Source organism: Mustela nigripes, chromosome 11, assembly GCF_022355385.1.
Source record: "Mustela nigripes isolate SB6536 chromosome 11, MUSNIG.SB6536, whole genome shotgun sequence".
Taxonomy (NCBI): Eukaryota; Metazoa; Chordata; class Mammalia; order Carnivora; family Mustelidae; genus Mustela; species Mustela nigripes.
Window position 1 is genome coordinate 4,545,611 of NC_081567.1, and position 26,841 is coordinate 4,572,451.

At 56.8% G+C, this 26,841-nt stretch overlaps 1 protein-coding gene across 2 annotated transcripts; it reads left to right on the top strand.

Moving 5' to 3' along the window:
- Positions 1 to 1,028: 1,028 nt before the first annotated feature.
- GRID2IP (Grid2 interacting protein) lies at positions 1,029 to 23,401 on the top strand. Of its 2 annotated transcripts, none has more exons than XM_059414380.1 (21): positions 1,029 to 1,212; positions 3,806 to 4,054; positions 4,294 to 4,379; positions 6,926 to 6,995; positions 7,634 to 7,728; positions 8,001 to 8,184; positions 11,104 to 11,258; positions 12,131 to 12,277; positions 12,580 to 12,635; positions 12,798 to 12,915; positions 13,661 to 14,016; positions 14,398 to 14,814; positions 15,362 to 15,449; positions 16,265 to 16,342; positions 16,959 to 17,155; positions 17,478 to 17,633; positions 17,777 to 17,863; positions 18,855 to 18,984; positions 19,063 to 19,181; positions 19,826 to 19,990; positions 20,233 to 23,401. In XM_059414380.1, exons 1-21 carry the CDS (start codon positions 1,178 to 1,180, stop codon positions 20,302 to 20,304), a joined length of 3,060 nt encoding a protein of 1,019 aa, XP_059270363.1. In that variant the 5' UTR covers positions 1,029 to 1,177; the 3' UTR covers positions 20,305 to 23,401. The 2 variants fall into 2 exon arrangements, with proteins under 2 accessions (XP_059270363.1, XP_059270362.1); XM_059414379.1 differs by having other exon boundaries at positions 1,030 to 1,212; positions 12,538 to 12,635.
- The last annotated feature ends 3,440 nt before the right edge of the window (positions 23,402 to 26,841 follow it).

Consider the following 26,841-nt stretch of genomic DNA (forward strand, 5'->3'; position numbering starts at 1 on the left):
TGTCAGATGTCCCTTTCTGCCAGTGACTGAGACAGAGGGAGCGTCCCAGGATTTTCTGCCTCTGCAGGTCCTGTCTGTCTGGGTCCCGGCCAACTCCTGGAGAGGAGAGAGCCTGGTGTTGATGTCCCCAAAGGACCCCCTGCTCAGGATGTCCTGGGCCAGCTCCCCCGCAGGCAAGCAGGACTGGAGTATCGGGGAAAATGACAAGGCGGCGGGTTCCCTGCGGTCTGCTCCCGCCCTGACTTCTAGGAGTAGCAGACCCAGAGCCAGAGGGTCTTGGCTTGTCATCCCCCTCTTCTCCTCCTAGCTCCCTCTCTCCCAGTAGGAGTCCTTTGTCCCCTCAGCACACACACACTTGGGAATTGCCCCAGCCTGGCTGTCGCTCCTCATTTCCACTCACTCACCAAATCTCATACATCTTCCTCTGTGTTTCTATCCCACTCCATATGCTCACCCCCAGCCTCACCCACTCCCCCGGTGCACTAAAATCTCTGGGGTACCTCCTCCTCTCCTTCAATCCTTAGACCGGGGGTACCTCCTCCTCTCCTTCAATCCTTAGGACCGTCCCCCCCCCACACACACACACTCAGCATCTGGCAATGTCATTCAAGGCCTCCCTTTCCACAGGCTTCTTGATTAGCGCTTCCCCCTGGGTAGGGGAGGGGGGCTTCCCCTCCCTGACCCACTCCCTGAAACCTAGCACAAAGGCCACGCCCTCCGGAAAGCCTTCCCACGCTCTACAAAAGAAATTCGGTGCTTCTTCCGAACCCTTGGGGTTCAGCCTCGCAGCAGCCAGGGGCCGGGGACCCGCCACGGTGCAGGTGACCTGGGACCCGGGAGCCCCGGCCTCGAAAAGGTTGCAGTCGAGACACTTGGGGAGGGACTGATGGAGGGACCCAAGAGGAAGCAGCGTTGACAGCCCTGAACCGCCCCTCCCAAACCCCCGTTCCCCCCCACACCCCCGCCCCCGGAGCAAGCTGCGGGATCCCCCTTGGGGGCGGGGCGGGGCGGGGCCACCCGGAGGGGGCGGGCGCGGGGCCGCGGGCCGGGCTGGCTCGGGAGGGGCCGAGCGCGCTTGCCCGGCAGAGGCTCCTGGAGTCGCGGCGCCCTCGCTCTGCTCGCGGGCTCGGCCACCCCTACCTGTCGGCACCTGCCACGCCGCCGTCGCCGGCTCCAGATGGGGAAGGACCAGGGCTTCTCTCGGCACTTTCGGTAGTTTCCCCACCGCGCCCCGCGCCCCCGGGAACTGTGCACCCTAGGCGCGGCGGACCGGTCTTGGGCGGCCTGAGAAGGGGTGGGGCTGGGGCACTGAGATGGACGCCCACCCGGCACAAGGGGGCGAGTCCCCCCGTTGGATGCCTGGAACCTGCACGCGCCCCTGGGGGTCGGGATGGGAGGCGGAGAGGGAACCAAAGGCTGGGACTGAAAAGCCCTCCTCTTTGCTTCCTACAACTGGGCAGGTCCAGGGACCTGGCCAGAGAGCCTAGGCAGGGAATGTGGTAGAGAGAGAGGACACTAGGGCCACCCCTAGGACAATCTGGACACGGATTTACTCCTGACCCCCCCCCCCCCCACCAAGGCAGAGGGAACCGAACTGACTGACTGAACCGTGGCTGGGTGGCCAGGGAAGAGTCCTGTGGTCTCAGAGAAGCCTGTTGGCATCGCAGGGACCTGGGAGTCCTGGGCAAGCATGCTGTCATGGTCAGAGGACTAGTGCTCTGCCACAGTGGTCCGTGAGGCCCCATTGCGCCTGGCTCTACTGGGTCAGTGGATTGAGGGGAGACCCAGGCCTGGGGTGCCTGGCCAGACTGAGCTGCACGGAGGGCCAGTGCAAGCCAGGAAGGGCATCTGGCACAGTCCCAAGGACACCAAGCAGAGAAAAGGCCACCAATGTTCTCCCACCTGGGCAGCTGGTGACTCACCATGGTTACCATCCCGGGCAGAAGGAGTGGGGAGGGGCAGACCTTTTCTAATTGCTGCTGGAGGGTGGAGCTGGGATGGTCACCAGGCCCCTGCCCAGGCTGGACATAGGGCCTTCTGGAGCCTGGGGCTGGAGCCCAGATTGTGAGGTGGCCAATTTCCGGCTTGTCATCCCTCCTTTGCTGGGGCAAGAGGCATGGGTGGTGGGTCTGGGACAGTGTGGGGAATGTGCAGGTCAGGCAGAAGAAGGTGTCGGGCTCCAGAGACCTTGAGTGACCATCTGGGCAATGAGACCGAGGTTCTAGATTTTCGGCAATCTCTGTGGGTGGGCGGGGATAAGCATCGGGCCAGAATGTCCTGAAAAAGTTGAGCAGGCCTCTTGTTTTGGTCTCCTGGTCGCCTGGAACATTCGTACCTGGAGCAGAGCTCAGCGGGGTCAACCCTGATGCCCCCTCCTCCTGGAGGACCCACTTCCCTTCCTTCCCACCAGGCAGCTTATTCTGCCTGCCTGGTCTTATTAATCTTACCATAGAGGTCAAGGAAACTGACTGGGGGCCACTGGATGACCGCAGAGGGGTTGTATTTCAGCTGGCTACAGACCACTGTTCCCATCTTCCTCCCTCTTCCCCACCATGGCCTTGGCAGTGCCTTCTCATACAAAGGACAGGGACGGGAATGTTGGCATGTGACCAGGGAGGCCTCACTAGCCACCAGAGCTTCAGAGGCCCTTGGCAGAGTCCTGCCACGATGCCAAGGGTCAGAGACTGGCCTTCTGTTCAAGCTGTGCCAAGGGCCAGCTGTGTCAGCCTGGAAAGTTACAGGTCTTCTCTGAGCCCCCCGGATCCTTTGCCATGGACGGGGGTTCCACCCGGTTGTTAACTGCTGCCATTCCTGGGAGCTATGGCTGTGCTGCTGGTGGGTCTCCTGTTTCCTGAGTCACTGAGTCACTTCCCTGTGCCAAATCCTGAGCCGTCACTGTGGCTTCCAGCCAGGCTACATCCCTAGCCCTCAGAGAGCTTCCCTCCTCGCAGGAGACACTCACAGATTCCAGGGACTCGTGCCAGGGTGTAGACCCCATACAGCATCCACCCAAGCCTCCCCACGGCCTCTCACCACTTCCAGGTTCCTGAGAGTAGGAACCGCAGTTCCTTCAGCTTTGAACCCAAGTGCCTGGCTGGCACGGACAGCAGGGCCTTCCTGGAGCGTGCGGGATTGAACAGAAGGAAGGCCAGTGTAGGGTGTTGAAGGTCCATCTCCGTGTAGCTAGGAAGCAGAGAGAGTGTGCCCGGCAATAGTGTAAGAGGCAAATTCTTGGCAAATTCCTGGCAAATTCTGAGGCGGCAGCTGTAGAAAGGCTGGCCAGAGAGGCAAGCAGGAGGGCCAGGAGTGTGATGGGAGTCTGGGGGAAGTCTGACCCCCCCGGCCAGAGCGTGGCTTTGGTTTCCTCCAGCAGAGCTGCATGGAATCGGGTAAGAAGACAGGTGGTGGCGGATACCTGGCTGGGGTCTGGCCTGGCAGGTGCAAGGGCATGAAATGAGAGCGCAGGGGAGAGGCCAGAAATGGGAAGACGGAGGCAGGAGGAGGAACAGGTCCACGAAAGGGCTTTAGGGGACACCGAGGTCCCTCAAGGCCACAGTAATGGAGACGGTCCCATTGTGAGTTTCCCGAGATGGAGAGCTGGGCGCGAGGTCCTGGTGTGGCCCAGGCCGGTTGGGGTGCAAGTCCCAGCACCGAGAGGGAGACTGGGGTGCCGGCTGCTGATTCCCCTGTAACCCCCGTGTAGGGGCGGGAGAGTCTAGGGCGGCGCCCACGAGAAGGAGACTTTAGGCAGCGGTTTGGCACGCGCCCCCAGACCGCGCCCCGACTCTGCGGTTCTCGCTGGCAGGATCTTCATCCCCAAGAAGCACCGGGCGCGCTTCGACGAAGTGGTGTCTCAGGGTCTGCTGGGCAAGTTGTGCCGCGCTCGGCGGGCGCAAGGCGCGCAGGGGCTGCGCCGGAGCCGCAGCGAGGAGCGGCCGGAGCGCCTCCTGGTGTCCACTCGCGCCAGCGCGGCCCCGCGCCGCCCCGACGAGCCGCCACCGCGCAAGGCTGCCTCTCTGCTGGGCGGCCGTGCGGGCCCAGGAGGCACGCGCAGGTACCGGGGCGCGCGGGCACGGGCCGCGGATGCCTCCTAGTCGGTGGGCTGGGATGCACATCTGGGCAGAGGGCGCGAGGTTGGGGCGTGGGACACTTGGGCGTGGGGATGGGGGTGAGGAGAGATTAAGGGGAGCAGGGCACGGGACTTCTCTATCCGCTACGCCCCATCCCCAGCCTCCCTCTCCCCAGGACAGCGCACCCTGCCAGCCCCCCACCCCGCCCCTTCTTTCTCCCCAGGACAGTACGAGTCTACAAGGGCAACAAGAGCTTCGGCTTCACGCTGCGCGGTCACGGGCCTGTCTGGATCGAGTCTGTCCTGCCTGGTGAGGGGTTCGCGAGTTGTCCAGGATGGGATGAAGGACCCTCTTAGGCCCATACTAAGTAGCCCCCGCTTCTACCTCCAAGTTCTAACCTCATGTAGCTCATGTCCTTTAAGTATCCCAGAGGGGCCATCCGAGTTGAGGCAAACTCCCTCCAAGTTCAGGGTCACCTTTGAGCCAAGAAAGCCAAGTTCTCCATCCGGACTTATTCTATGTCCAGCGGGGAGGGCTGGGGGCCACTGCCCCAGACACTGGGGTAACCAGCACACATCTGACGCCTGCCCAGTCTGCACCGAGTCAGCCTGCCTGGTTTGGAGTGCCCTCTGTCAACTTGGTCCTTTCTGGGCAGGCCAGACTCAGAGACCCATTAGGCCCTCAGGGCCTCTGCCTACTATCTGGTCCCCTACCCCCAGTCTGGACCTTGCTCCTGCTCCCACCGAGCCTGCCTCCTTTTCCTCCTGGAATGGTGACATCTTGAAGAAAGCAGAGCCTTCTTGATGCAGGAATTCTTCCTTCCTGCCTCTCCAGGGCAGGTCGGGGGAGAGTGGGGAGAAGAAACTCCTTTCTTCCCGAGACAGCACATCCCATTGTGGAAGGACTCTGTGGGGCAGAAATGTCTCCTGGTGCTAAACTGAACTCTCCCTCCCAGTTATCACGCCACAGGGCCAGGTCACCTGCTCTCTCTGTCCTGTATCCATATGCTCCCAGCACCTGGGAATGATGCTCCTAGTGATACATCCCCCATCTGTGTCCGTCTGACCCTAAGTCCTTTCTACCTTTCCTCATCTCACACCTATAGTGCAGGGATTTGTGGGTTGGACAACTTCGGATCCCCAGGAAAGTGCCTTAGTGCCTTTGCATCGTTGTCCAACCATCAGATCATTTTGACACCCAATCCTGATGACTGACATGTCACAGTTCTCAGATTTAGTGTTACTAAATCGTTGACACAGTGTTGCAGGGAAGAGGCACATGGCTGGTCCTCTAAAATACGTCATCTCTCCCCTTTGTCTCTTCCAACTGTGCCCACCACCAGCACCACCCACCTCCCCCCCACCCCCATGTGGGGTGCAGCCAGGCATACTTTGCCAGGGGCCATGTTTAAGACCTGGGGTGCTGTTCTCCCCAACCCAACCTCCAGGCTGGTAAGCCCATGCCTTCCTTGTCATAGGAAACCATAGGACGCTTCTGTGAGAGCTTTTACAGATGGGGAAACTGAGGCCTTTAGAGGCTCTGGCAAAGCAAGGACCAGAACCTGGGGTCTCCTGACTCCTGACCCAGTAATCTTGAATCCCCAGCTACAACCCCTCTGGTCCTCCCACCCCAGGCTGGCCCAAGCTTCCACACAGGTCAGGTTGGATCCATCCCCATCACCTCTCCCCCTCCCTGACTCTTCAGTCCCGGGGGAAGGACTCCACTTCCCCAGCAGGTCTTCCCTGAGCATCCCTCCCCCTCCGCATCCCCCCACCCCGACAGTCCCCAGAGCCTCCTGAGAGAGCTCTTCACAATCTGAGAGTACCTTTTCTTTAGGCATTTGTCAATTCCCCCACTTGATTTCCAATCAATTCCAATCAAATTTCCAATTCCCCCACTGATTTCCAAACAGTTGATAAAAGAGGCAAAAAGAAAAAAAAAAACCACGTATAAAAACACAGGTCTTACTATTATTCAAGTATGGTGAGGTCAACAGATCAGGAAGTGATGGCCAATGGAAAAACAGTTTGTCCCTCACAGCTCCCAAGAGGAGGGGACATGGCCACACCAAGCACGGCCACGCCATGCAGGACCACGCGGGGGAAGGGAAGGATGAGGCCAGGCAGGCGAAAGCAGGAACAGGCCTAGCCAGAGCAGGCTCTGAGGCATAACTGTCCCCAGGGAGTCAGCAGGTGCCTGGCCCTGGAAGATTAGGGCAGGGCGCAGTCAGTCGTGGCCTGAGGTCTGAGAGCCCATTAGGGAAGGGCCCTGGCTGTGGGCTCCGGACTGATCAGTTTGCATACAAGAGGCTCTCTTCTGAGCCAGTAATTTACCAGGTAGGGACTGGCCAGCCACGGAAGGGCAGTGTTTCCAGGGTCAGCAGCAACCCGAGATGCCAAAGCCTTAGGAAACACAGAAACAAACAAGCACGATTCATACACCATGTTTCCCAGCCTGGGGGAGGAAGCTCCCTTCCTGTCGGCAGGTGCATTTTGGCCAATGACAAAGGCACAGAGAATCTATGATGGTAACCGTTCTGTGCGGGGCAGAGAACAGTATAGAGGGGGCTTCTCAGCAGGGGATGGATGCTACAGGATCTTCTTTATTTTTCCCCCTTTCCAATAGCTCAAGGCTGACCTGTGGTCCATGCTGAGCCCCAAAGTCTCCTACCCCCACCCAGGGGCTCATTCCCTGCTCCGAGCAGCTGAGAGCAGAGGGGTGCTGGTTTTAATGTGGGGTCTGCTGGGCCGCATTTGGCTCTCCTTTGCCACTCGTCCCATTTGGCACCTGTAAAATGGGTTCACAGAGCACAGCCCCACCCAGCTGACCAGCACACTCTCTCTTCTTGCTCCCAGGGAGCCCGGCTGACAATGCATCCCTCAAGTCAGGAGACCGGATCCTCTTCCTCAATGGACTGGACATGAGGTCAGAGGCTATTGGGGATGTCAAAGCTTGGTGAGACACTATCCTCTGAGAACCCCTGGCTCTTGGGACACTGAGGCCATGGTCCTGATCGCCTGTGACCAGTTTGTCCCCAGGGTCTGCCCCTCTTCCTTTGGGAGCTCTTGACTCTTTCCCTTCAGACTAGATAGGATGTCAGTTTGTCTTTCCAACCGGAAAATACCCCAGCTCCATGCAAGGGACACAGAGGGGTTGTTCCTTGTTGCTGTTTCGTTTCTGTTTTTAGAGATTTTAAGTAATCTCTACACCCAGTGTGGGGCTTGGACTTACAACCCCGAGAACCAGAGTCACAGGCTCTGCTGGCTGAGCCAGCCCAGTGCCCAGGGGACACAGAATTAAATGGACCATGGGTGTCTTGCCCAAAAGGGAGCCCTGCCTAGGGTGACATGATCACAGTCCTTGTGCATCCAGAAGTGTCCAGGTTGTCCTGGGTCTGGAGGGTCTCCTGCAGAGGAGATAAATGAGCAGGAGAATGGCTTCCGGTCCTGGCCCAGCTGTGCACTGTTGAGTGGCCTCTACGGGCAGGGCAGGGAGTTCTGGTGGGTGGCCATGGCCCTTGTTCATCCTGGTCAAGCCCTCCCGGGCCCATCTCTTCTTGGCAGGAACTGCTCCCATGACAAGGTGGTGTCCATGCTTCAAGGCAGCGGCGCGATGCCCACACTGGTGGTGGAGGAGGGGCTCGTCCCATTTGCCAGCGGTGAGACACCCATGGCCACTTGGCTTCATGGCCCACAGAGACCCTGCCAGGGCCTCTACGTGTGGGACTTACAAGTCTGCAGAGGATTCTGCTTTCCCCCCAAACCTGCAGCTTCCCTCCCCAGGTGGTTCTGTAGATTCCAATGGGGCAGCCTCAGGGCCCTGCCTGGGGCTGTCCCTCTGTCCCCGCCCCCAGCTCCCACTGGGAGAGAAACCGCCTCTGGTCCGGGGACGCTGGGTCACCCGCACCTCTCCTGCCTGTGGCCCCGACAGACTCCGATTCCTTGGATTCCCCCAACCCATCCTCGGCGCTCACCTCCTTGCAGTGGGTAGCAGAGATCCTGCCCTCCAGCATCCGGGTGCAGGGGAGGACTTTCAGCCAGCAGCTGGAGCACCTCCTCACGCCTCCCGAGCGCTATGGGATCTGCCGGGCCCTCGAGAGCTTCTTCCAGCACAGGTGGCTGGGCCGGGGTGGTGGTGGGGGAGCTGCCCTGGGTGGACCCCAAATCCTGCCCAGACTCACCATCCGGGTCTCCCTGCCTGTGTCTCCTGAGCCCCCTTCTCCTGGGAGAGACCCAAAGAAAGCAGACGTTGGTACCAGGGGCCCCTGGGTGGTGGGTAATCAAAGGGCCCTTCCACAAACCCTGACTCTGAAACCTCCCAGCCACGTGACCCAGCCTCAGTCAAGTGAAGCAGTGACCTTCGAAATGTTTGTGGAAAGGTCACAGGACTCGCCTGTGGGCGTTTGCCACCAGCCAGCCAGGCCTGTTGGGACTGGTTAGGTGTCTTCCTTTTGTACCTGAGCGCCAGCAGCCTGTGTCTGTCGCACTTTTCCATCCATAGGGTCATTGTCATGGTCCGTGCAAACACCTCACCCGTCCGCACCCTTTTCTTTTTTTGTTTAAACAGCTTTATTGAGGTATAAGTCACACACCCTACAATTCACTCATTCAACTGTACAATGCACTGGATTTGAATGGACAAATCTGTGTACCCACCACCACATTCGGTTTTAGAACATTTTCACTCAAAAAGAAAACCCCTGCACCTCTTCAATGTCACCCCCTCCTTTCCGCCCCTCCTCCCCCTCCGCACGCCACCCTACCCCCCGAACAACCACGAATCTACTTTAGAGTCTAGGTGGCTTTCCCTATTCTGGGCTTTCACATAAATAGGATCCTGCAGTATGTGGGCTTTTATGTCTGGCTTCTTTCCCCCAACATCATATTTTCGATGTTTGTCCAAGTTCTAGCATCTACTTATTCCATTTTTCACGGCCAAATAACATTCCATTGTGTGGCTAGACCACATGTTGCCTGTCCATTTATCCGTGGTGGACACTTGCCTTGTTTCCACCTTTTGTTCCCTTTTAGCTCCACTCCCTCTTCTGCGTCTGTCCCTTCCCACGGCCACCCAGTCTGATGAGTTTAACGGGCATCCTTTTGTCTGATGTGTTCTTGAAGTGTGGGCACTGATGTTTTGTAGGCTGTATTCTTTTAAGTTTTACTTATTTAAGTTATCTCTATCCCCAGCGTGGGGCTCAAACTCACAACCCCAAGACTGAGAGTCGGATGCTCTTCCAACAGAGCCAGCCAGGCGCCCCGCCATGGGCTGTATTTTTGGTCTACATTGCCTTTGTGGTTATCCTGTGTGCATTCTTGGGTGTGGTTTGGTTTTTTTTTTTTCACCAAGCCCTCTGTGTTCAGATCTGGCCGTGTTGCTCTGTGTACATGTAATACATTGATTATAACTGCAGCCACATTTCTGTGGCTCAAGGGTCCAGGTCTGATCTGCTTATCTGCCAGTGACAGACACCAGTTTGTCACCACTCTCTTCCATCTTGATAACAATGGTGAACATCATTGCACGCATTTCCACATGAGGCTGTATACAAATCATTTAGAATTTATATCTAAGAGCAGCTTTGCTGGCTAGTACGGTATTTGTTTACCTAATGTGACCAGGTCGTCCCAGACTGCTTCCCAGAGCACTGCTGTCTCTCACCTGCAGTGCTCCTGGGGACCCCATCCCCATGTCCTCACCAACATTTGGCACCATCCAGGTTTCTACTCATGCTAGTCTTTTAGGCATAAAGTGACATTTATTTTATTTGCAGTTTTGAAATGACTGTTTTAAACATCTTTGAATGTCCCTTTCAGCCTTTCTTGTTTCTTTATTATAAATTACCTGTTTAGACCCTTTGCCCATTTTTATTTTACTGGCCTTTTTATTGTTGTTGATTTGCATATTTTAGAGACCGAGTCCTTTTTGATTTCAAACACTGTAAACATCTTCTCCCATTTGTTACTTCTTGTTACTTCTGTTACATCTAATATCCATGTATCCAAGTTGGGGTTTTTTGAACAGATATTCTTGCTTTTGTAAAATCAAATTCAATACATTTCAGGCCTTGTGGCTTTGACTCTTAAAATTTTAAGAACCCCTTCCCTACCCCTAGGCCGAAAGACATTCTCCTTATACTGTCTCCTCTTAATTTTACAATTGTATTTTTCTTTTCTTTTTTATTTTATTTATTTGACAGAGAGAAAGATCACAAGTAGACAGAGAGGCAGGCAGAGAGAGAGGGGGAAGCAGGCTCCCTGCCAAGCAGAGAGCCTGATGCGGGGCTCGATCCCAGGACCCCAAGACCATGACCCGAGCCGAAAGCAGAGGCTTAACCCACTGAGCCACCCAGGCGCCCCTACAATTGTATTTTTCATACTTTGTTTTTATATCCACCTAGAGTTCATCCTTATGTGGGGTGTTATGCGCGGACTCAGTTTTATTTTCCCATATAATGCAAGGATCAGCAAACTATTTCTATGAAGGACCACATAGTAAATGGCTCTGTGGCCCAGATAGTCTCCATAGAAACGATTCAACCCTGCTGTTGTAGATCGAAAACAGCCATCGACATATGTAAACACACAGTTGTAGCTGTTCCAATAAAACTTTATTTTCTTTCTTTCTTTCTTTTTTTTTTTTTTTACAAAAACAGAAGGTGGGCCAGATTTTGGGATCATTTGCCAGTCCCTGCCAGAATGAGTGGGTTTACCCAATACACTCTGTGTGTTTTCATCGTACAGCATCTGTGTGAGGTAGATTCTATTTTTACCCACATTTTACAGAAGAGGAAACTGAGGCATGGGGGAATTAAGTAACTTGAGAAAGGTCACTTGGTCGGTAAGTGGCAGAGCCAGGATTTGAATCTGGTGCGGGGGGAGCCCGTCTCCAGGGCCTGCCTTCCTACCTTCCCCACTTCTCTGTCTCTGCACGGGTGGGTGCTGGCACCTCAAAGTGCCCCCTTGTCCATCTCTCCCTGCCCTCATGGCAAGCACCTGAGTCATGAACCCCTTGCTCCTGCACCCTCCCCCAGGAACATTGACACCCTCATTGTGGACGTCTACCCGGTGCTGGACACACCGGCCAAGCAAGTTCTCTGGCAGTTCATCTACCAGCTGCTGACTTACGAGGAGCAGGAACTCTGCCAGGAGAAAATCGCGTGCTTCCTGGGCTACACGGCCATGACAGGTAAGCAGCCTCCCGCCCTGCCCAGCCCACCCTCTGAAGGGTCAGGCACCCATTCTCAGATGACAGATGACCCAGGCCTCTCCCATGGCCAGACACGCCCTGAGGCCGCAGACACATGCCGGGTGCACCCAGGCCAGTCACACGTTTGGCCCCACAGCTGTACCTTCCCTGCCTGATGCTCAAGCAGCATCTATCTGCCACATTACCTCAGACTTTAGACACCCCACCTCGCTGCCCGGAATCCCAGGCTTCGCACCCACGAAATGAGAGTGACCTCAGTGGCTGTGCACTGCATTGCCACAAAACATGTCGCAGATCGAGAAATTCACATGGTTGCCATTTATTGAACTGGAGAACAAGGACACAGCCAGGTCGCACCTGGCTAGTGAGCTTTGGTGCACATAGATGCACACTAAGGTCTGTGGGGCCACGTGAGGCCTCCGCTTCCCGCTGCCGCGCACCTTTTACCATGTGCCCATAAAACCATTCATTTCACCACTGAGGCTACAGGAATTGGAAGCGTGCCGAACCCAGCCAGCGCTTATTCTAGGCGCTCTGTGTCACACAGTGACGTCACAGCGTACAGATGTCCTGCATGCTGGCTCTTGGCTGCCCCCTGTCCCTGGTCCTGGACACCCACGGTTTGCTAGGGGAGGCTCGAGGATTTTAGCAAAAGCCTCAGAGTATGGACTGGGCAAAGCTATTCCATACATCTGCCTAGACCTGGAATCTTCCATCTCAGCCCTCGTGCCAAGCAGGGCCTGGGGCCACCGATTGGTACAGACAGTGACTGCCTCCACCTCCTGTGTTTGGAGGCACTTTGGCTGGCTGAGAGGACAAAGGGCCCGTCTCCTGTTCATGTCGCCCTGCAGAGCCAGAGCCCGAGCTGGACCTGGAGCCGGAGCTAGAGCCGGAGCCCGAGCCAGTGCCTGAGCTGCAGCGGCGCAGCTCACTGAGGGCTTCGTCCATGTGCCGCCGCAGCCTCCGGTCCCAGGGCCTGGAGGCCAGCCTCAGTTGCGGTGAGGCTCTGGACCGAAAGGCGGGACTGGGTGTGAGGGTGTGCTCAGTTTTCCCATCTGCAGAATGGGGTGGGTGAGATGAGAGATTCCCGAGAACAGGTTGAGGAGGGCTGAGGGATGGCCCTCCCGGGGCGCCAGGGCTGGCTGGTCCTTTCTTGATGGCTGCCCACAGGGCCTGGGCTGGAACCCAAACCTTAGCGCTCAGAGGGATCACTAGACCTCTCCATGGTGGACTCCACCCTCCCTGATTCCCCTGGCAGGTCCCGGCGACTGCCCCGAGATGCCTCTTCCTCTAATTCCAGGCGAGCGCCAGGCGGGCGACGGCACATCCCTCCCCGAGACTCCCAACCCTAAGATGGTGAGACCCCACTGCCTGCCCTTCTGGGGGTTCATGTGGCTCCTGAGGCTGGGGCAGATCCCTGCCTCCCAGATCACCCAGGCCTGGCCTCCGAAGCCACGGGAGGGCCTCATGGGGGAGGCAACAGTGGGCTGGACTCAACCTGGCCTCCTCTCCCTGAAGATGTCAGCCGTCTATGCAGAGCTCGAGTCCCGGCTGAACAGCAGCTTCAAAGGGAAGGTGGGGACCACGTCCAGATCCCGTGCCTCCCCACCAGTGCCCAGCCCGGTAGGCCCAGCAGGTAGGGGCTCAGCCAGCTCTGGCTCCTGGGAGCAGCACTGACCTCTGGCCTCTGTCTGGGCTGTCTGTCTGGGTGTTGCCCCCATCTGGGGCATATCCTTGGAGCCTCCCCTTTGGTCCATGAACACATGACTGAGGCCTGGGGCACCTCAGCAGCCCTCCATGGCAAAGCTCTATCGAGGTCGAGGTCATCACAGGCTTTCCCACACCCTCTGTGGATCCTTACCCCTACTGTAGATTTAGAAAAGCGGAGATCCTCCCCAAAGGAGCCACAAAAGATCTTGTGGCTGTTGGATAAACTGTTGAGTGCATGCATTGCTCCGTGAATGGCACAACTGGGAAGACGGTTTCTCTGGGTCCCAGGCAGGACCCCTGGGTGATGTTCCTGTCAGCCACGGGCCTGTTGGGTGTGGGAGGGGCCTCGTGATCCTTGATCTGGGGCCTGGAGAAGGCCCTTCTGCCCTTTCAGTTGTGTTTAGTTGGTCCCGGGGGGAATCCTTGAGGTCCCTTCCAAGATGAGCAGGGAGTCTGGCCTGTCCTGGGGCTAAGTAGTGTTCCCCCTCACATACTCTGGCCTTTGATTTCCCTCAGGGAAGGGCCTGGGGGTGGGCAGGGTCATCTAGGGTCTTCTTGTGCTGTGCCCAGGGACACAGAGCCAACCTGCCCCAGGACCCTCCCCTCCAACCTGCACCTGGAATGCAGGTACTGACTGGAGAGGGGTCCTCACACTTGATTCCCCACCCCAGGGCCCAGGACCCTGTCCAGCATCTCGTGGCCCAGCGAGCGACTCCTGCCCTCCCCCTGCTACTACCCACTGTGTTCAGGGGGCCTGGCCTCCCCCAGCAGCTCTGAGTCCCACCCCTACGCCAGCCTGGACAGCAGCAGGGCACCCTCCCCACAGCCAGACCCTGGGCCCATCCGCTCCGACAGCCCCCCAAGCCCGGACCCTGCCCGCCCGCCCAGCCGCAGGAAGCTCTTCACCTTCTCCCGCCCTGTGCAAAGCCGGGACACTGACCGCTTCCTGGATGTGCTGAGTGAGCAGCTGGGCTCCCGGGTCACTGTCGTGGATGACTTCCTGAGCCCTGAGAATGATTATGAGGAGGTAAGCACTTGTCAGCCCATGTGGAGAGACGGGGACCCAGCTGTGACATGGGGGGCCTGTAAAGGGGACAGGGCTCCCGCAAGAGACCTCTTGCCATTGGGATCGCCCCCAGGCTACTCCTCTCCCTGCCCCAGTCCAGCCTAGAATCTGTCCCAGGCCACCCCACTCACTGGCTGAGCTATCCCCCGCTTTGACTCAGCTATAACCCCCTCACTCAAGTCTCCTCCATATTCCTTGCCTCAGGTTACCCCATTCCTTCTCCCAGGCCATCCTACCCACAGCCTCAGTCTAACCCACTAGACTAGCCTGTCTTATCCCCAGGCTAGCCCACCCTGTGCCCCAGGCTAGCCCACCCTCCCTCACCTTGCTCTGCCCGGGCAGATGAGCTTCCACGATGACCAGGGAAGCTTTGTGACCAATGAGCGGAGCAGCGCTAGTGAGTGCATCAGCAGCAGTGAGGAGGGCAGCTCCCTGACCTACTCCTCCATCTCCGACCACATCCCCCCACCCCCACTCAGCCCCCCGCCTCCACCACCTCTGCCCTTCCATGACCCGAAGCCCAGCTCCCGCACCCCTGATGGTCCCCGGGGCCCTCCTCAGACACTGGCCAAGCCCCTCACTCAACTCAGCCACCCTGTCCCTCCACCGCCCCCGCCACCCCTGCCCCCACCGGTGCCCTGTGCACCCCCCATGCTGTCCCGGGGCCTGGGCCACCGCCGAAGTGAGACCAGTCACATGAGCGTCAAGCGCCTGCGGTGGGAGCAGGTGGAGAACTCGGAAGGCACCATCTGGGGTCAGGTAGGTGACCTGGGGCTTGGGGGTGCCCTCCACCAGGGGAGACTGACCTTGGCCACAGCACTGAAGACAAAACCCTGTCCAGTGTCTAGCCCCTGGCACTTCCCCTACTGCCTGCCATTCCCCCAGCATCGGAAGCCCAGGGCAGCTCTGGTGAACTCACCCCTGGCAAAGGACCCCTCAAGACAGGGCTAGACCTCTCAGCCACCTCCTTAAGCCCCCTTGGTTGGCTGCAGCCCCTTTGCTGTCCCTTAACAGCAAACCCCCCTCCCCAACCCCAGTGCAGCTTGCTGCCTCCCGCATGGAGAGTCTTCCGGGTGTGTGTGTGACTGACCTCACGAGCAGGCGGTGCACTGCTTCATCACTTGGGTGACTTAGCCTTTCCTGCAGTGTCTCCTGGGCCTCAGGGTTCTCCCAGGGCCTGATGAAGGAATCTCCCTCTGTCGCTCCAGGGTCAGCTCTTAGAGGATGGGGCAGGGGGAAATGGCAGTCCAGCTGCCCGAGTTCCTCCTCCCCCTGAACCTCCCCCCCCTACTCTACCACTTTGCAGCTCGGGGAAGATTCCGACTATGACAAGCTGAGCGACATGGTGAAATATCTTGATTTGGAGCTCCATTTTGGCACCCAGAAACCTGCTAGTGAGTGGTCTGAGGGCCCTGGGGAACCCTCACACCAGGCCATCTGCGTAAGCCCACCTGCGGCCTTCTGTGACGTCCCAGGGCTTAGAGTCCCAGAGGTCTGCCCTACCTGCCATTTCGTTCCTGTGTCCCCAAGTTATTTAGCCTCTCAGAGCATTTCTCCCATCTGAAACTGGAGATAGTCAGAGTCGCTGGCATTTATCGCATGCTCACAGAATGCCAGACACCCCCGTTTCTAAATTAATGCTGTGACCATTCTATGAGGTAGGGACTGTGATCACGCTAACTTCCTGATGAAGAGCTACAGAGAGGCTAGGTAATTTACTCAAAGTCACACAGTCAGAATAAGGGGTCAGGAGGCATCCATATCTAACCAACTAGATGTCCCTTCCAGTCTCTCAGTGTCCCCCCCCCCCCTGCCCTTCTCTGGGTATCTCCCTATAGCTGTTGGGTGGGGCTACGGGCAGCTGGGATATTGTTTGTGGAAGGTGGTTGCAGGATGGAAGAGAAAGGCCTTTGTCCATCCAGGAAGCACCTGCAAGGTGGAGAGGTGGTTGGTTCAGCTTCCTTGAGCAGCTCAACCCCAAGGGCCAAGGGGAAAGAGGATGGGGGAGAGGCACGCACCATGCATGCGGAGTATGCGGGCCAGAGAGTCCTGGGTGGGAGACTGAGAAATGAGGGGACTGGGGACACCTGGACCTGATTCGTCATTAAAGGCCACGTCAGGAGATGTCTGGGTTATTGGGTGTGGCAACACCCCTCCGGGGCCCTCCCACCAGCCTGTTCTCCTCTCATTAAACCATATTCCGTTCTAGAGCCAGTGCCTGGGCCTGAGCCCTTCAGGAAGAAAGAGGTGGTGGAGATCCTGTCTCACAAGAAGGCCTACAACACCTGTGAGGGGTTGAGGAGTCCCAGGGGTTGTGGGGGACAGCAGGCAGCCCTCTCTCTGGGCCGCAGAGCTTTGAATCCACGTGTGTGGATTGGGCCCCGGGGGCACCCCCCCCCCCCCCCCCCCTCCCCCCCCCCGGGGGGGGGCGGGCCCCGGGGGCCCCCCCCCCCCCCCCGCGACGATACCGGCTGGGTGAAGGCCCTTTCTCGGGTCCTAGATCCCACCTGGGTGCTGGTGTCGGCCTGGGCTCCGCCCTCCCTGGCCACGCCCCCTCGTTGCCCCCGCCCCCACGTGTGAGCGGCTCCCGGGTCCTGGCCACGCCTCCAGACGTCCCTTGTTCTCCCTCTCGCGGTCTCCTCCCTCGTTTCCGGCTCCATCCCCACAAGCCCCACCCGTATCTAGGTCTGTCCCTTCGAGAACCTGGTCCTCACTTTCATTCGGCCGGAGGAAGGACCCTCTCCATCTCTGGGCAGGCTCCTGCCCCGCCCAGGTTCCTTGCCCCTCCCAGGCTCCGCCCAGTCATCCCCGGGGAACTTCTGGGCCCCGCCCCCGGCCCGCATGGCCCCGCCCCCGGCCCGCATGGCCCCGCCCCCGGCTCACGCTCGCGGCCCCGCCCGCAGCCATCCTGCTGGCTCACCTGAAGCTGAGCCCGGCGGAGCTGCGGCAGGTGCTCATGAGCATGGAGCCCCGGCGCCTGGAGCCCGCGCACCTGGCGCAGCTGCTGCTCTTCGCGCCCGACGCCGACGAGGAGCAGCGCTACCAGGCCTTCCGCGAGGCGCCCGGCCGCCTCAGCGAGCCCGACCAGTTCGTCCTGCAGGTGCTGCGGCCGCGACGGCCGCCGGGGGGCGGGGCAGGGGGTGCTGCCCGGTGGCCTCGGCCGCCTCCAGTCAGGGCTCTCTCGTTACCGGGGCTGCGTGAGTCCCGCTCCCCTACCGCCACCGCGCTGGCGCTTCTGAGTTCCCGTTCCCACCTGGGGCCCAAGGTAGAGGGGACTGTGCTGCTTTTTTTGTGCTTATATTGGGGTTGTGCTTATTTTTCTTGAGGGAATGCCGGGCAGCCAGCTGACCCCCACCCCAGGCTGCGGTGGGGCGGTGAGTGTCCTGGTGGGGCGGGTGAGTCCTGGCCTTGCCTCGTGACAGATGCTCTCGGTTCCCGAATACAAAACCCGCTTGCGAAGCCTGCACTTCCAAGCCACCCTACAAGAGAAGACGGAGGAGATCCGGGGCAGCCTGGAGTGCTTGCGCCAGGCCTCCCTTGAGCTCAGGAACAGCCGGAAGCTCGCCAAGATCCTGGAGGTCAGGCCGCACCCCCCCTCCTCTGGCCACCCCACCTAACTGTCTGCCTCCTGGGGCTCCCAGTCTGGAGACCCATCCTGATAGTGGTTCCAGGGCAGTGGGGTGAGGACCTGGGCAGAGCCTGCCCATCTTCCCTTCCACAGTTTGTGTTGGCCATGGGCAACTATCTCAACGATGGACAGCCCAAAACCAACAAGACCACCGGCTTCAAGATCAACTTCCTGACAGAGGTGAGGGGACCAGTTGGCAGTAATCCATGGGCTTGTCCTACTGTCACAGTCGGGGAGGGCAGGGCCACCCCAAGTTGTGGCAGAGGAAAGGAGAGAACATCAGGAACCTAGAGGGCCCCTTCCCAGGAGGAAAATTTGGCTGCTGGAAGGCCAGGATGTAACTGCAGTAAAGATTGGGGGTCGAGGCTTTTCCAAGCCAAGCCTCAGGGTCTGGAAAAAGGGAGTATGGGGGGCAAGGAGGGGAGACTCCAGGAAGAAGGAGGGAATCCCGCCTGGTAGGTTCTGCCCCTTAATACCACCACCACTGCCAAGGTGTCCTACCCCCCCCCCCCCCAAAAAAAACCCCCCCCAACCCCCCAAAAACCCCCCCCCCACCCCCCCCCCCCCCCCACGGGGCCCCCCCCCCCCCCCCCCCCAAAAAAAAAACCCCTAGGATCTGAACAAGGACAGCTCGAATATCCAGCCTTCCCGTTGTTTCTGGGACCTTTCCCCAGGGTACCGTTAGTTGTTTTAAAAAGGAGGAAGAAAAACTCCATTTGTAGGTATGAATGTTTTAAGATGTCTGAGGCACAGAAGGGCCACATAAGGTTCTAGAAAGCCACAAGGGGGAAGATATGTGAGTGGTGCCCCCCCCCCACACCCAGAAGTTAAAAAATCTTGGACTATATCTGCCAACCAGGGCATGCTCCCAGGGACGGGACACCTGGTGGCCTCCTCTAGCTGTTGGCAGTGGACCTGGTTCCTGGGTGGGGGCGGGGGGCAGCATTTCAAAGATCTGGGCCAGGGAACCTCCGAACACCTTGGGGAGGCCTGTGGGCATCCCGGCAGAGCTTCACAATGAGGAGTACTATAAACTTCGGAGTTGATGAGTGTCAAGGGCCAGGAATTAGTGTCACAGTCCAGGAGATGTGGGGCCAAGAGTACTCAGACCCACGCGACCAGGAATCTGATGGGGTCCTTGAGGAGGATGTGTGTTGGGCATCACTTACAGCTGAACTCCACCAAGACTGTGGATGGGAAGTCCACCTTCCTGCACATCCTTGCCAAATCACTGAGCCAGCACTTTCCAGAACTCCTGGGCTTTGCTCAGGACCTGCCCACTGTGCCCCTGGCTGCCAAAGGTAGGCCGAGTGGTTGGGCAGTGGGCGCGGAAGGGCTAAGAGGTCAGCGCTCATGAGGTTCCGTTCCCTTCTCTGCAGTGAACCAACGGGCCCTGACCAGTGACCTGGCTGACCTCCATGGCACCATCAGTGAGATACAGGCTGCTTGCCAGAGCATGTGCCCCTCCAGTGAGGACAAGTTTGCTGTGGTCATGACGGTATCCAGTGAGCAGCCTGTCCCCGCACCATGGTGGACCCTGGGGAAGCCAGGGAGAGCTGGCTGTCGCTCCAGCAGCCACCGCAGACCCTGGGTCCCAGCAAGGCTTCTATGTGTCCTGGGAGTGCGTCTGTCCTAGTGATTTAGAACCCAAGCACTTGCACCAAGTCTTTTGCTCAAGAGGAGCTTTCTTGACCGTCCAAAACCTGCTGCCTTGCCCCATCTGTCCTCGTAGGCAGTAGAGCCCAGGTTTGGGTCACAAGATACAGGTGTTGGCCAGCCAGAGGCAGTCAGGAGAGGAACATGTTGCCGCTGAGCACAGTTAGGGACAAATGCTACAGGAAATAAAAGGGGGGAGCTCAAAGCCGAGAGTGCCAGGGGCTACTATAAGTGGGTGTTAGAGGAGGAGGGGGTCATGGCATCTGAAAAGAGCCCAGAGTGGGGAGGGGACTGCCCCACAGAGAAGGTAAGTGGATGGCCTTGGGGCTGCGCTGGATGTGGCGGGCTTTGGGAGCAGCTGAGAGGGCCTCATGCCAAAGCACTGGAGCCCCTGGACACGGCAAGCACTGGGCACGGGGCAGGTGGGAGCTGGGCAGCTAGAGAACCTGAGGGCGCCTAGCAGTTTCCTTAACGGAGGCCACTCAGTCCTTCCTAGAGACGGCCCAGCCGGTGTTGCGGGCTCTGGACGGGCTGCAGCGGGAGGCCATGGAGGAGCTGGGCAGGGCGCTGGCCTTCTTCGGCGAGGACTCCAAAGCCACCACCTCTGAGGCCTTCTTTGGCATCTTCGCAGAGTTCATGAGCAAGTTCGAGGTGAGCCATGATGGGAGGCCCAAGGGGCCCCTGAGAAGTCCCTCCAGAGGTCAAATGTGGGGCCTCCAAGAAGCCCAGATCAGGAAGCGACCTCCAGCAAGTGTGACGTGACCCACATGGGTCGACAGGTCTCTTCTCTGGCTTTCTGGGGCAGGGGCGGGCGGGAGGAGATGAGGCCATATGGGGTCAGGGGCTCCTGGGACTACTGACCAGACCCTCCCCACGTGTCCCTTCCTCCCCAGCGAGCACTCAGTGACCTGGAGGCTGGGGATGGCCCACGCAGCTCGGGGATGGTTTCACCCCTCGCCTGGTGACCTGCGGAGCTTGTCCTACCTAAGGCCTGTCCCAGTGGCCTGGAGCAGCCCAGAGCAGCCTGATGGGAGACAGGGCCCAGCCTCCCCGTGGCTCCAGCTACCTCAACCGTCAGGCTCTGGGCACCGGGAAGGTGCAGGGTCCGTGCCAGCTGCCCCTCTGTGGGCCTTGGCCCTGACTCTGGCTCCAATGGAGCACTGGGGGCTTGAGGCAGAGAGGAGGTGCCAACTCCCCAGGGAGTGTGAACCTTGGCTGCCCACAAGTGTGCTCACCCTGGGAGGCCTGGCTTTGCCCCGCCTCGCTCTGGGCCTTGGAGCAGGTGCTGGCTGTGCACTCCCTCAGGACTCTGGCTGGTCCCAGGGAGGGGTGACAGTGCTGCGGCCCGCAAATGGACTATGGGGTGGCCCCCACCCTGGGGCTATAAGTGGGTGTCTGCCCCTCCAAGCTTGGCCAGAGCATACTCTGCCCCAAACGAGGACATCGGAATCTCCTTTTGGGGCCTTCTCCCAGTGAACTGGAGGGACGCCCTTGCAGAACATTCACTCTGGAGCCTGGAGAAGGTGACAGATGCCCTTGAACATGCCCAGCCAGTGGGCACAATTGGCCTTGAGGTTCCTTTCCCAGCCCCAGCCTCCTGGGGCAGCTTAGAAGAAAGCAGGAGAAAGGACATCGCTGGGTACAGGGATCTGGGGGCCTGGGCACCTAGTCTAGGACTTGGAAGCTGGAAGAAACTGCAGCTGGCTGCAGCCTAGAAGCAGAACAGGCAGGACAGATGCTGGGCAGGGATCCGGAGGAGGTGAGGATTAGGAAGACACGCCATGTCAGACTGGAGAATTGGGGGCGTTATCCAGCAGACAAGTTTTAGTTCAGTTTGGGGAGCCTTAAAGTGGGATAGTGTGGTCAAGGTATGGGCAGAGAGAACAGAAAGATGTTCCGGTGCTGGGTCAGCAGGACTTGGCAGGACTCGGGGGCTGATTGGCTGGAATGGGTCCTGCCAGGGAACCCTGGAATGGGTCCCCTGCGCAGAGCAGTCGTTGGGCTGGATGACACAGTGGGAGGTAGCTGGGATCCCAGAGGCTCTTTCCCATGTGTGTCTGGAGGCCCTGGTGAGGTCAGTGGCTGGAGGAGACAGGGAGCAGGGCTGCTGTGGACAGGGATGATGTGTTAATTTCCTCCATCCTTCCCATGCTCCCGCTGACAGTTTCCAGCATCAGTAGATTCCCATTGCCTCTTTCCTTAACTTTCTTCCACAAAAGTCTGCACTGGGCTTTGAACTTGTCTCTTGGATTCTTCTTCTTTCCCTACAGTCAAATGGCTAATGTTGCTTTTGGACAGTATTTGGGACCTGTTCAGTTCTTGCCAGTCTCCCACAACTGCTCTTCGAGGCCATGTATGTTCTTTCTTTGTTCCCCACTCACAGCCATCCTATAAACCGGTGCCCGGTGGCTCAGTCTGGTTAAGCATCTGACTCTTGATTTCAGCTCAGGTCATGATCTCAGGGTCGTGAGATCGAATCCCATGTCAGGCTCCATGCTGGGTGTGGAGCCTGCTTAAGATTCTGTCTTCCTCTCCCTCCGCCCTTCCCCACCCTCTCTCCCACAGCTGGGGCCTCGGCTGGGACAGATGGGACGGCTTCATGTGGCCTCTCATCCTCCAGCCAAATAGCCAGGATGGTTCCCATGGTGGAGGCAGGGGTCCAAGAGAACCAAAGTCACAGAAGCAAAATCATAGATGCCCTCTTGATGTCTAAGCTCAGACCTCAGAGCTGGCATACCACCCTGCCACCACAGTCTCCTGGCAAGTGACAGGGCCAGCCCAGGTTCCAGGGGAGGGCTAATGGGTTCCACTCTCGATGAGAGGTGATGCCAAGTCACATGGCATGGGGCGTGGATTCAGGGAGGGGTAGAGAATCAGAGCCATTTTTACAATCAGTCAACTGCCTGCCCGCTTGGCCAGACATGCCGGTACAGATCACAGCCTCCTGAACTCCTCAGTGGCCAGCCCAGCTCTGGTTAGCCATCTCTGCGTGTCGTCCTGGTAGCATGCTTCTCCTTCTCTCTTACCTAGTCACCCATTGCCTAGTCCCCTGACTCTACTCCTTCCGGTGGACAGTAGTGCCCTGCACCTGCCTAGACCAATTAGTCTCCTTTCTGTGGGGGAAAGCACCCCAGTTTTCATTTGGGAAATTGTGCCTCCCCTATTCATAGGCCCTGAGCAGGGCTGATTGGACAAGGGTGGTCTCATGACTCCGGCTGGGCGGCTCAGCATTCAGTTAGCCTCAAGTTAGCACTGTTTAGAAAGGGAGGCTCCCTCTCTTCTAGATGAATTGTTGGATGTCTAGAGGGTGGAACCCCGGATGGGGCTGCCAGGACCACCATGTGGAGAACACCCGCCTGGGTGTAAAGCCGACACAGGGAAGAAGAGGAGAGAAGCCCCCTCCACACACCCCTTTGTTCCTGGATCCAACCATGCCTGAAGCAGATATCTGGACTCGTCAGTCTCTAAGCCAATACATTTCGCCTCCATTTGTAAACTTTCCAAATTTATTTTAGTTTTTTGGGTTAGGCTGGTTTGAATGGGTTTCTGTCGCTTGCAGCACTAAGAGGGTTGGCTAAGAGCACCCATCCACAGATGGTTATGGATGTTCACTTTTCACATTTCCAGTGAGCGCTCTTCATTCATAAATGCATTGGCCGATACTTCCTCACTGCCCACTATGTGCCAGGCACCATAGCGAGTGCAAACACCTATGGGTCAGCCTCCCTGAGTTTGGTTTTCTAGAGCCCTGCATCACGGTGTTTCTATACCTGAGTCAGCACAAGGCCCTATATGTGAGCCATACATGTACCCTGTCCCCCCAGCAACTCCTTACCAAGTGACAAGCTGTGAAGGCAAGCATTTATGCCCCAGGAATTTACCAATTTCTCAATAATACTACCCCAATAACATAGCCTAATTACATGCCACCTTTCCTGATCACACATGTTTACTAGGTAGTGTGCCCAACATTTTACATATTTCGGCTCGTTTCATGTTCACGGTGACCCTCTGAGATGGGTTTTTTGTCCTCTCGTTTTTACAAATAAAAAGTGAAACTCAGGAAGGTTTGTGACTTTTTGGATCAAAAACTCAGCCCTGTCTCCATGAAAGCCCATCCTCTGTGTGGAAATGTCTCCTTTGTGTTGCTCAACAAAATTTTACAAATCTCTGTGGGTCCCAGGGTCTTATCCAGTCTTTCTGCATTGTGACCCTCTCTCCCTGCCTCTGTATCCCCACCATGTGCTCACCTCTCAGTGTTCATCCACCTGGCTTTCTCTCCCATCATCCCCCTCGACCTGCTATCTCCCTGACAGGAAGCCACAGGGCACCCTTATTCTTATCGTAACTGACCTTTATTGAAGCAACACCGGGCACTGTTTGTCCTCCCTTGGCAAATTCTCACACACCCAGGCTCGGGCGACCAGGGGTCAAGGTGTACCCGATAACTCTCTCAACAGCTTGATTTCCCACTGGCCCCGCTGCTTCTAGCCTTTACACACAGCAATCGCTCAATCATTGCCCATTAGATCAAACTGAAATCACATCCAGATACAGGGCTCCCAAGCTACTCAGGAAAATGACTGCCTCCCTCCTGTCAGATGGTTTGGCCGCGTGCATTCGAAGCACTAGGACAAGATTTGCAAAGTAAAAGCCCACAGAAGCCTTAGCAAGCAAGGCAAACACAAGAAGTGGGCAGGTGCAAGAAAGCGACGCAAGACCAGGGATGGAGGATGGTTGACACAGGGGGACAGGAGAGAGCATGGGGGTGCCGGGGAGCAGATCCCCTGTCTGCAGGGAAAACCAGCCCATGGACTTCGCTGTGGGGAGGCACGCCTTGTGATACCTGATCTTCAGGCTTTCTCAAAAGAAGCTAGAAATCTAGATTTTTTTATTTACAATGTCCTGGTGAAATGTTGGCAGTCAGTGCAGAACTGCAAGGGAGAGTATCTGTGATAAGCCAAAGAAAACATGCCTGTGAGTCCAATGGGGCCCAGCTGTGAGTCCGTAACCCCTGAAATAGAGGGTCTGCACCCTTTGGCACATTCACACCGCCTTAGGGAATAGTGGGGTACCCCATAACAAAGGACGTGATTAGCTTTTCAATTTTAACAAGAGAACTGTGTTTGAGGCTAGTTGGCAGTTTCAGTTTCTAGATGAAAAGATGCTGATTACCTTGTTTTGAAGATGTCCTTTGTTTGAGGAAATTCACCCAGTGGGCCCGTCATTGGCAGGAAGGCAGGACCCGCACAGTGTTCTGGGGTTGGGGTGGGGGGAACCGTGAGCTACCACGAAACCAGCTGCTGGTTCCACAGACCAAGAGGTAAAGGGTCTGTTTAGTTGTGCAAATGAGCTACATCTTTACCTTGACAGTGTCTTGAAAGGGAAGGGAAATTATTTTCTCTAAAGAGAGTTTGGATTCTCGATGTCACCAGCATTGAATAAACACAGTGATTGTGTGTTCATGGACCATGTAGGGACAGTGTGGGGGGTTTCCACAGAAGGAAATGGATGTCCAGTTTGTCTCACATCCACGGGCAGAAGGGGAGAGTCCGCTGGCGTGGAGCTGGGGACTCCTTAGCGAAAGGTGATCTGGGCCCTGCCTCGTGAGAGCTACAGGGACAGAGGCCCTGCCTCCCCCACTGGGTACTGGGAAGAAACCTCCTGGGGCAGGGGGGTTTAGTTGCATTGGCAGAACTTAAATGTGTTAGTAGGGAATTGGTTCAGGGATGCAAGCAGGGCAGGCAAAAATGGCAGCTCAGAGCATAGGACCCAGACCAAGATTCAGGAGGCCACCACAACAGATGTGTGGCACATGGCCTCATCCCTCAAGAATTCTCCAGAAGCTCTTTGAGGAGGGAAAACCCAGGAGAAAGACCAGAACTCCCACAAGTCTGAGCCAGAGCAATCTTAGAAGCATTGTGATTTGAGCAGTTAAAATCCCCATGGCCTCCTATCCCCCAGTCTGGTGAAATGGATGATAGCCATCACTAGGAAACTTACCCCACAGAAACAGGAATGCAGATAGTCATTGAGGCACACAGCTGTCCATTTGCTTGTGGAGTTGATCTGAAACAACAAGAACAGGCAAAAGCAAAGGATTTGTGAAAGGATACATGACAGTTGCATGTTGGACTGGAACTTAGTGATTAAAATATGGAGGTGTGAAGTCACGGGAGACGGCTTATGACAATAAATGAAAAAGAAAAATACAAAATTGGATGTAACAAGATGACCTTGGCTGAGATGAGTTTTTTGAACCCCAAGTGAGGAAGGAGAAGAAGGAGCAGTTCTGGCCAAGGCAACCTGTGGGATTGGCTTGTCCATGACCGCTGCATAGCCTCTCAGAACTGAGTACTATGGACGCTGGTGGGGGGGAGGCGGTTGCCCTAATGCTAACTTCCATGTGCTCGCCTTTCCCGGGGATGGGTTTTCTCCTGGAAATAGAAATCGTACCATTGGTCATCCTCGAAAAGGTGAATCTTGGGGCCTGAAATGAATCAAGTCAAGCTTTAGACTGGGCTGAAGGTGACCATTCTTCCCAGCTTGACTTTGGAAGCCAGAAGATGGCCCGGAATGGAATTTTCACAGGAGCCAGAGAGCCTGCCCTTGACCTATGGAGTGTGCTGAGCAGTCCTCTTGGTTGTCTGTGCAGACCCCACCCAATGCCCCTCCTCTCAATAAACCCAGTGGGCCCTTGGGGGCCATTTTCCACAGTATGTCTTTGCCCACTTGGCCATGATGTTGGATTTTGAGTGAACTCTTGGCCTAAGCTGAGCCAATCTGCACCCCGCCCAAGAAGATCTGAAATAAATACCTGGATATTTCAAGCTCATTATGGCCTCTCTCTGGGACAGAAGAGGAGTAGATTTGCCACGTGGGCCAGAGGAGCATAGACCAGTCTGCAGAAAAAGAGAAAAACAAGGTGCATGCCATCCAATCTCTTTTGCCATTTTTAAGTGTTCTCAGCCACTTAATCTAATCCATGAGAAATTATCCTCAGATTGTCAAAGAACTTTAAGCAATCATTAATTAATTTTTTAAAAAGATTTTATTTCTTTATTTGAGAGAGAAAGAGCAGATGAGCCAGGGGAGGGCAAAGAAGCAGACTCCCCACTAAGCACGGAGCCTGATGCAGGCATTAATCCCAGGACTCCAGGATCATGACCTGAGCCGAAGGCAGACGCTTAACCGACTGAACCACCCAGGTGCCCAGCGGTCAATTTGATCCTCACTGGTGAACGAATCTGCAGAAAGTTCCTGTCTCCAAATAATTTCATATTATTCAAAAGAAGTATGTACATGCATGTGTATGTGTGTTGAGGCATACATGAATGTATATGTATATACATCCACATAGAAAATAATTCATCATTCCTCTGAGGACATCATGGACTCAGAGACATAATATGCAGAAATAAATCTCAGACATAACCTCATTCACATTCAGAGATCTGCATTTTCACAGCAAACTTGCGTGCAAAAAGAGAAATGAGAAGAGA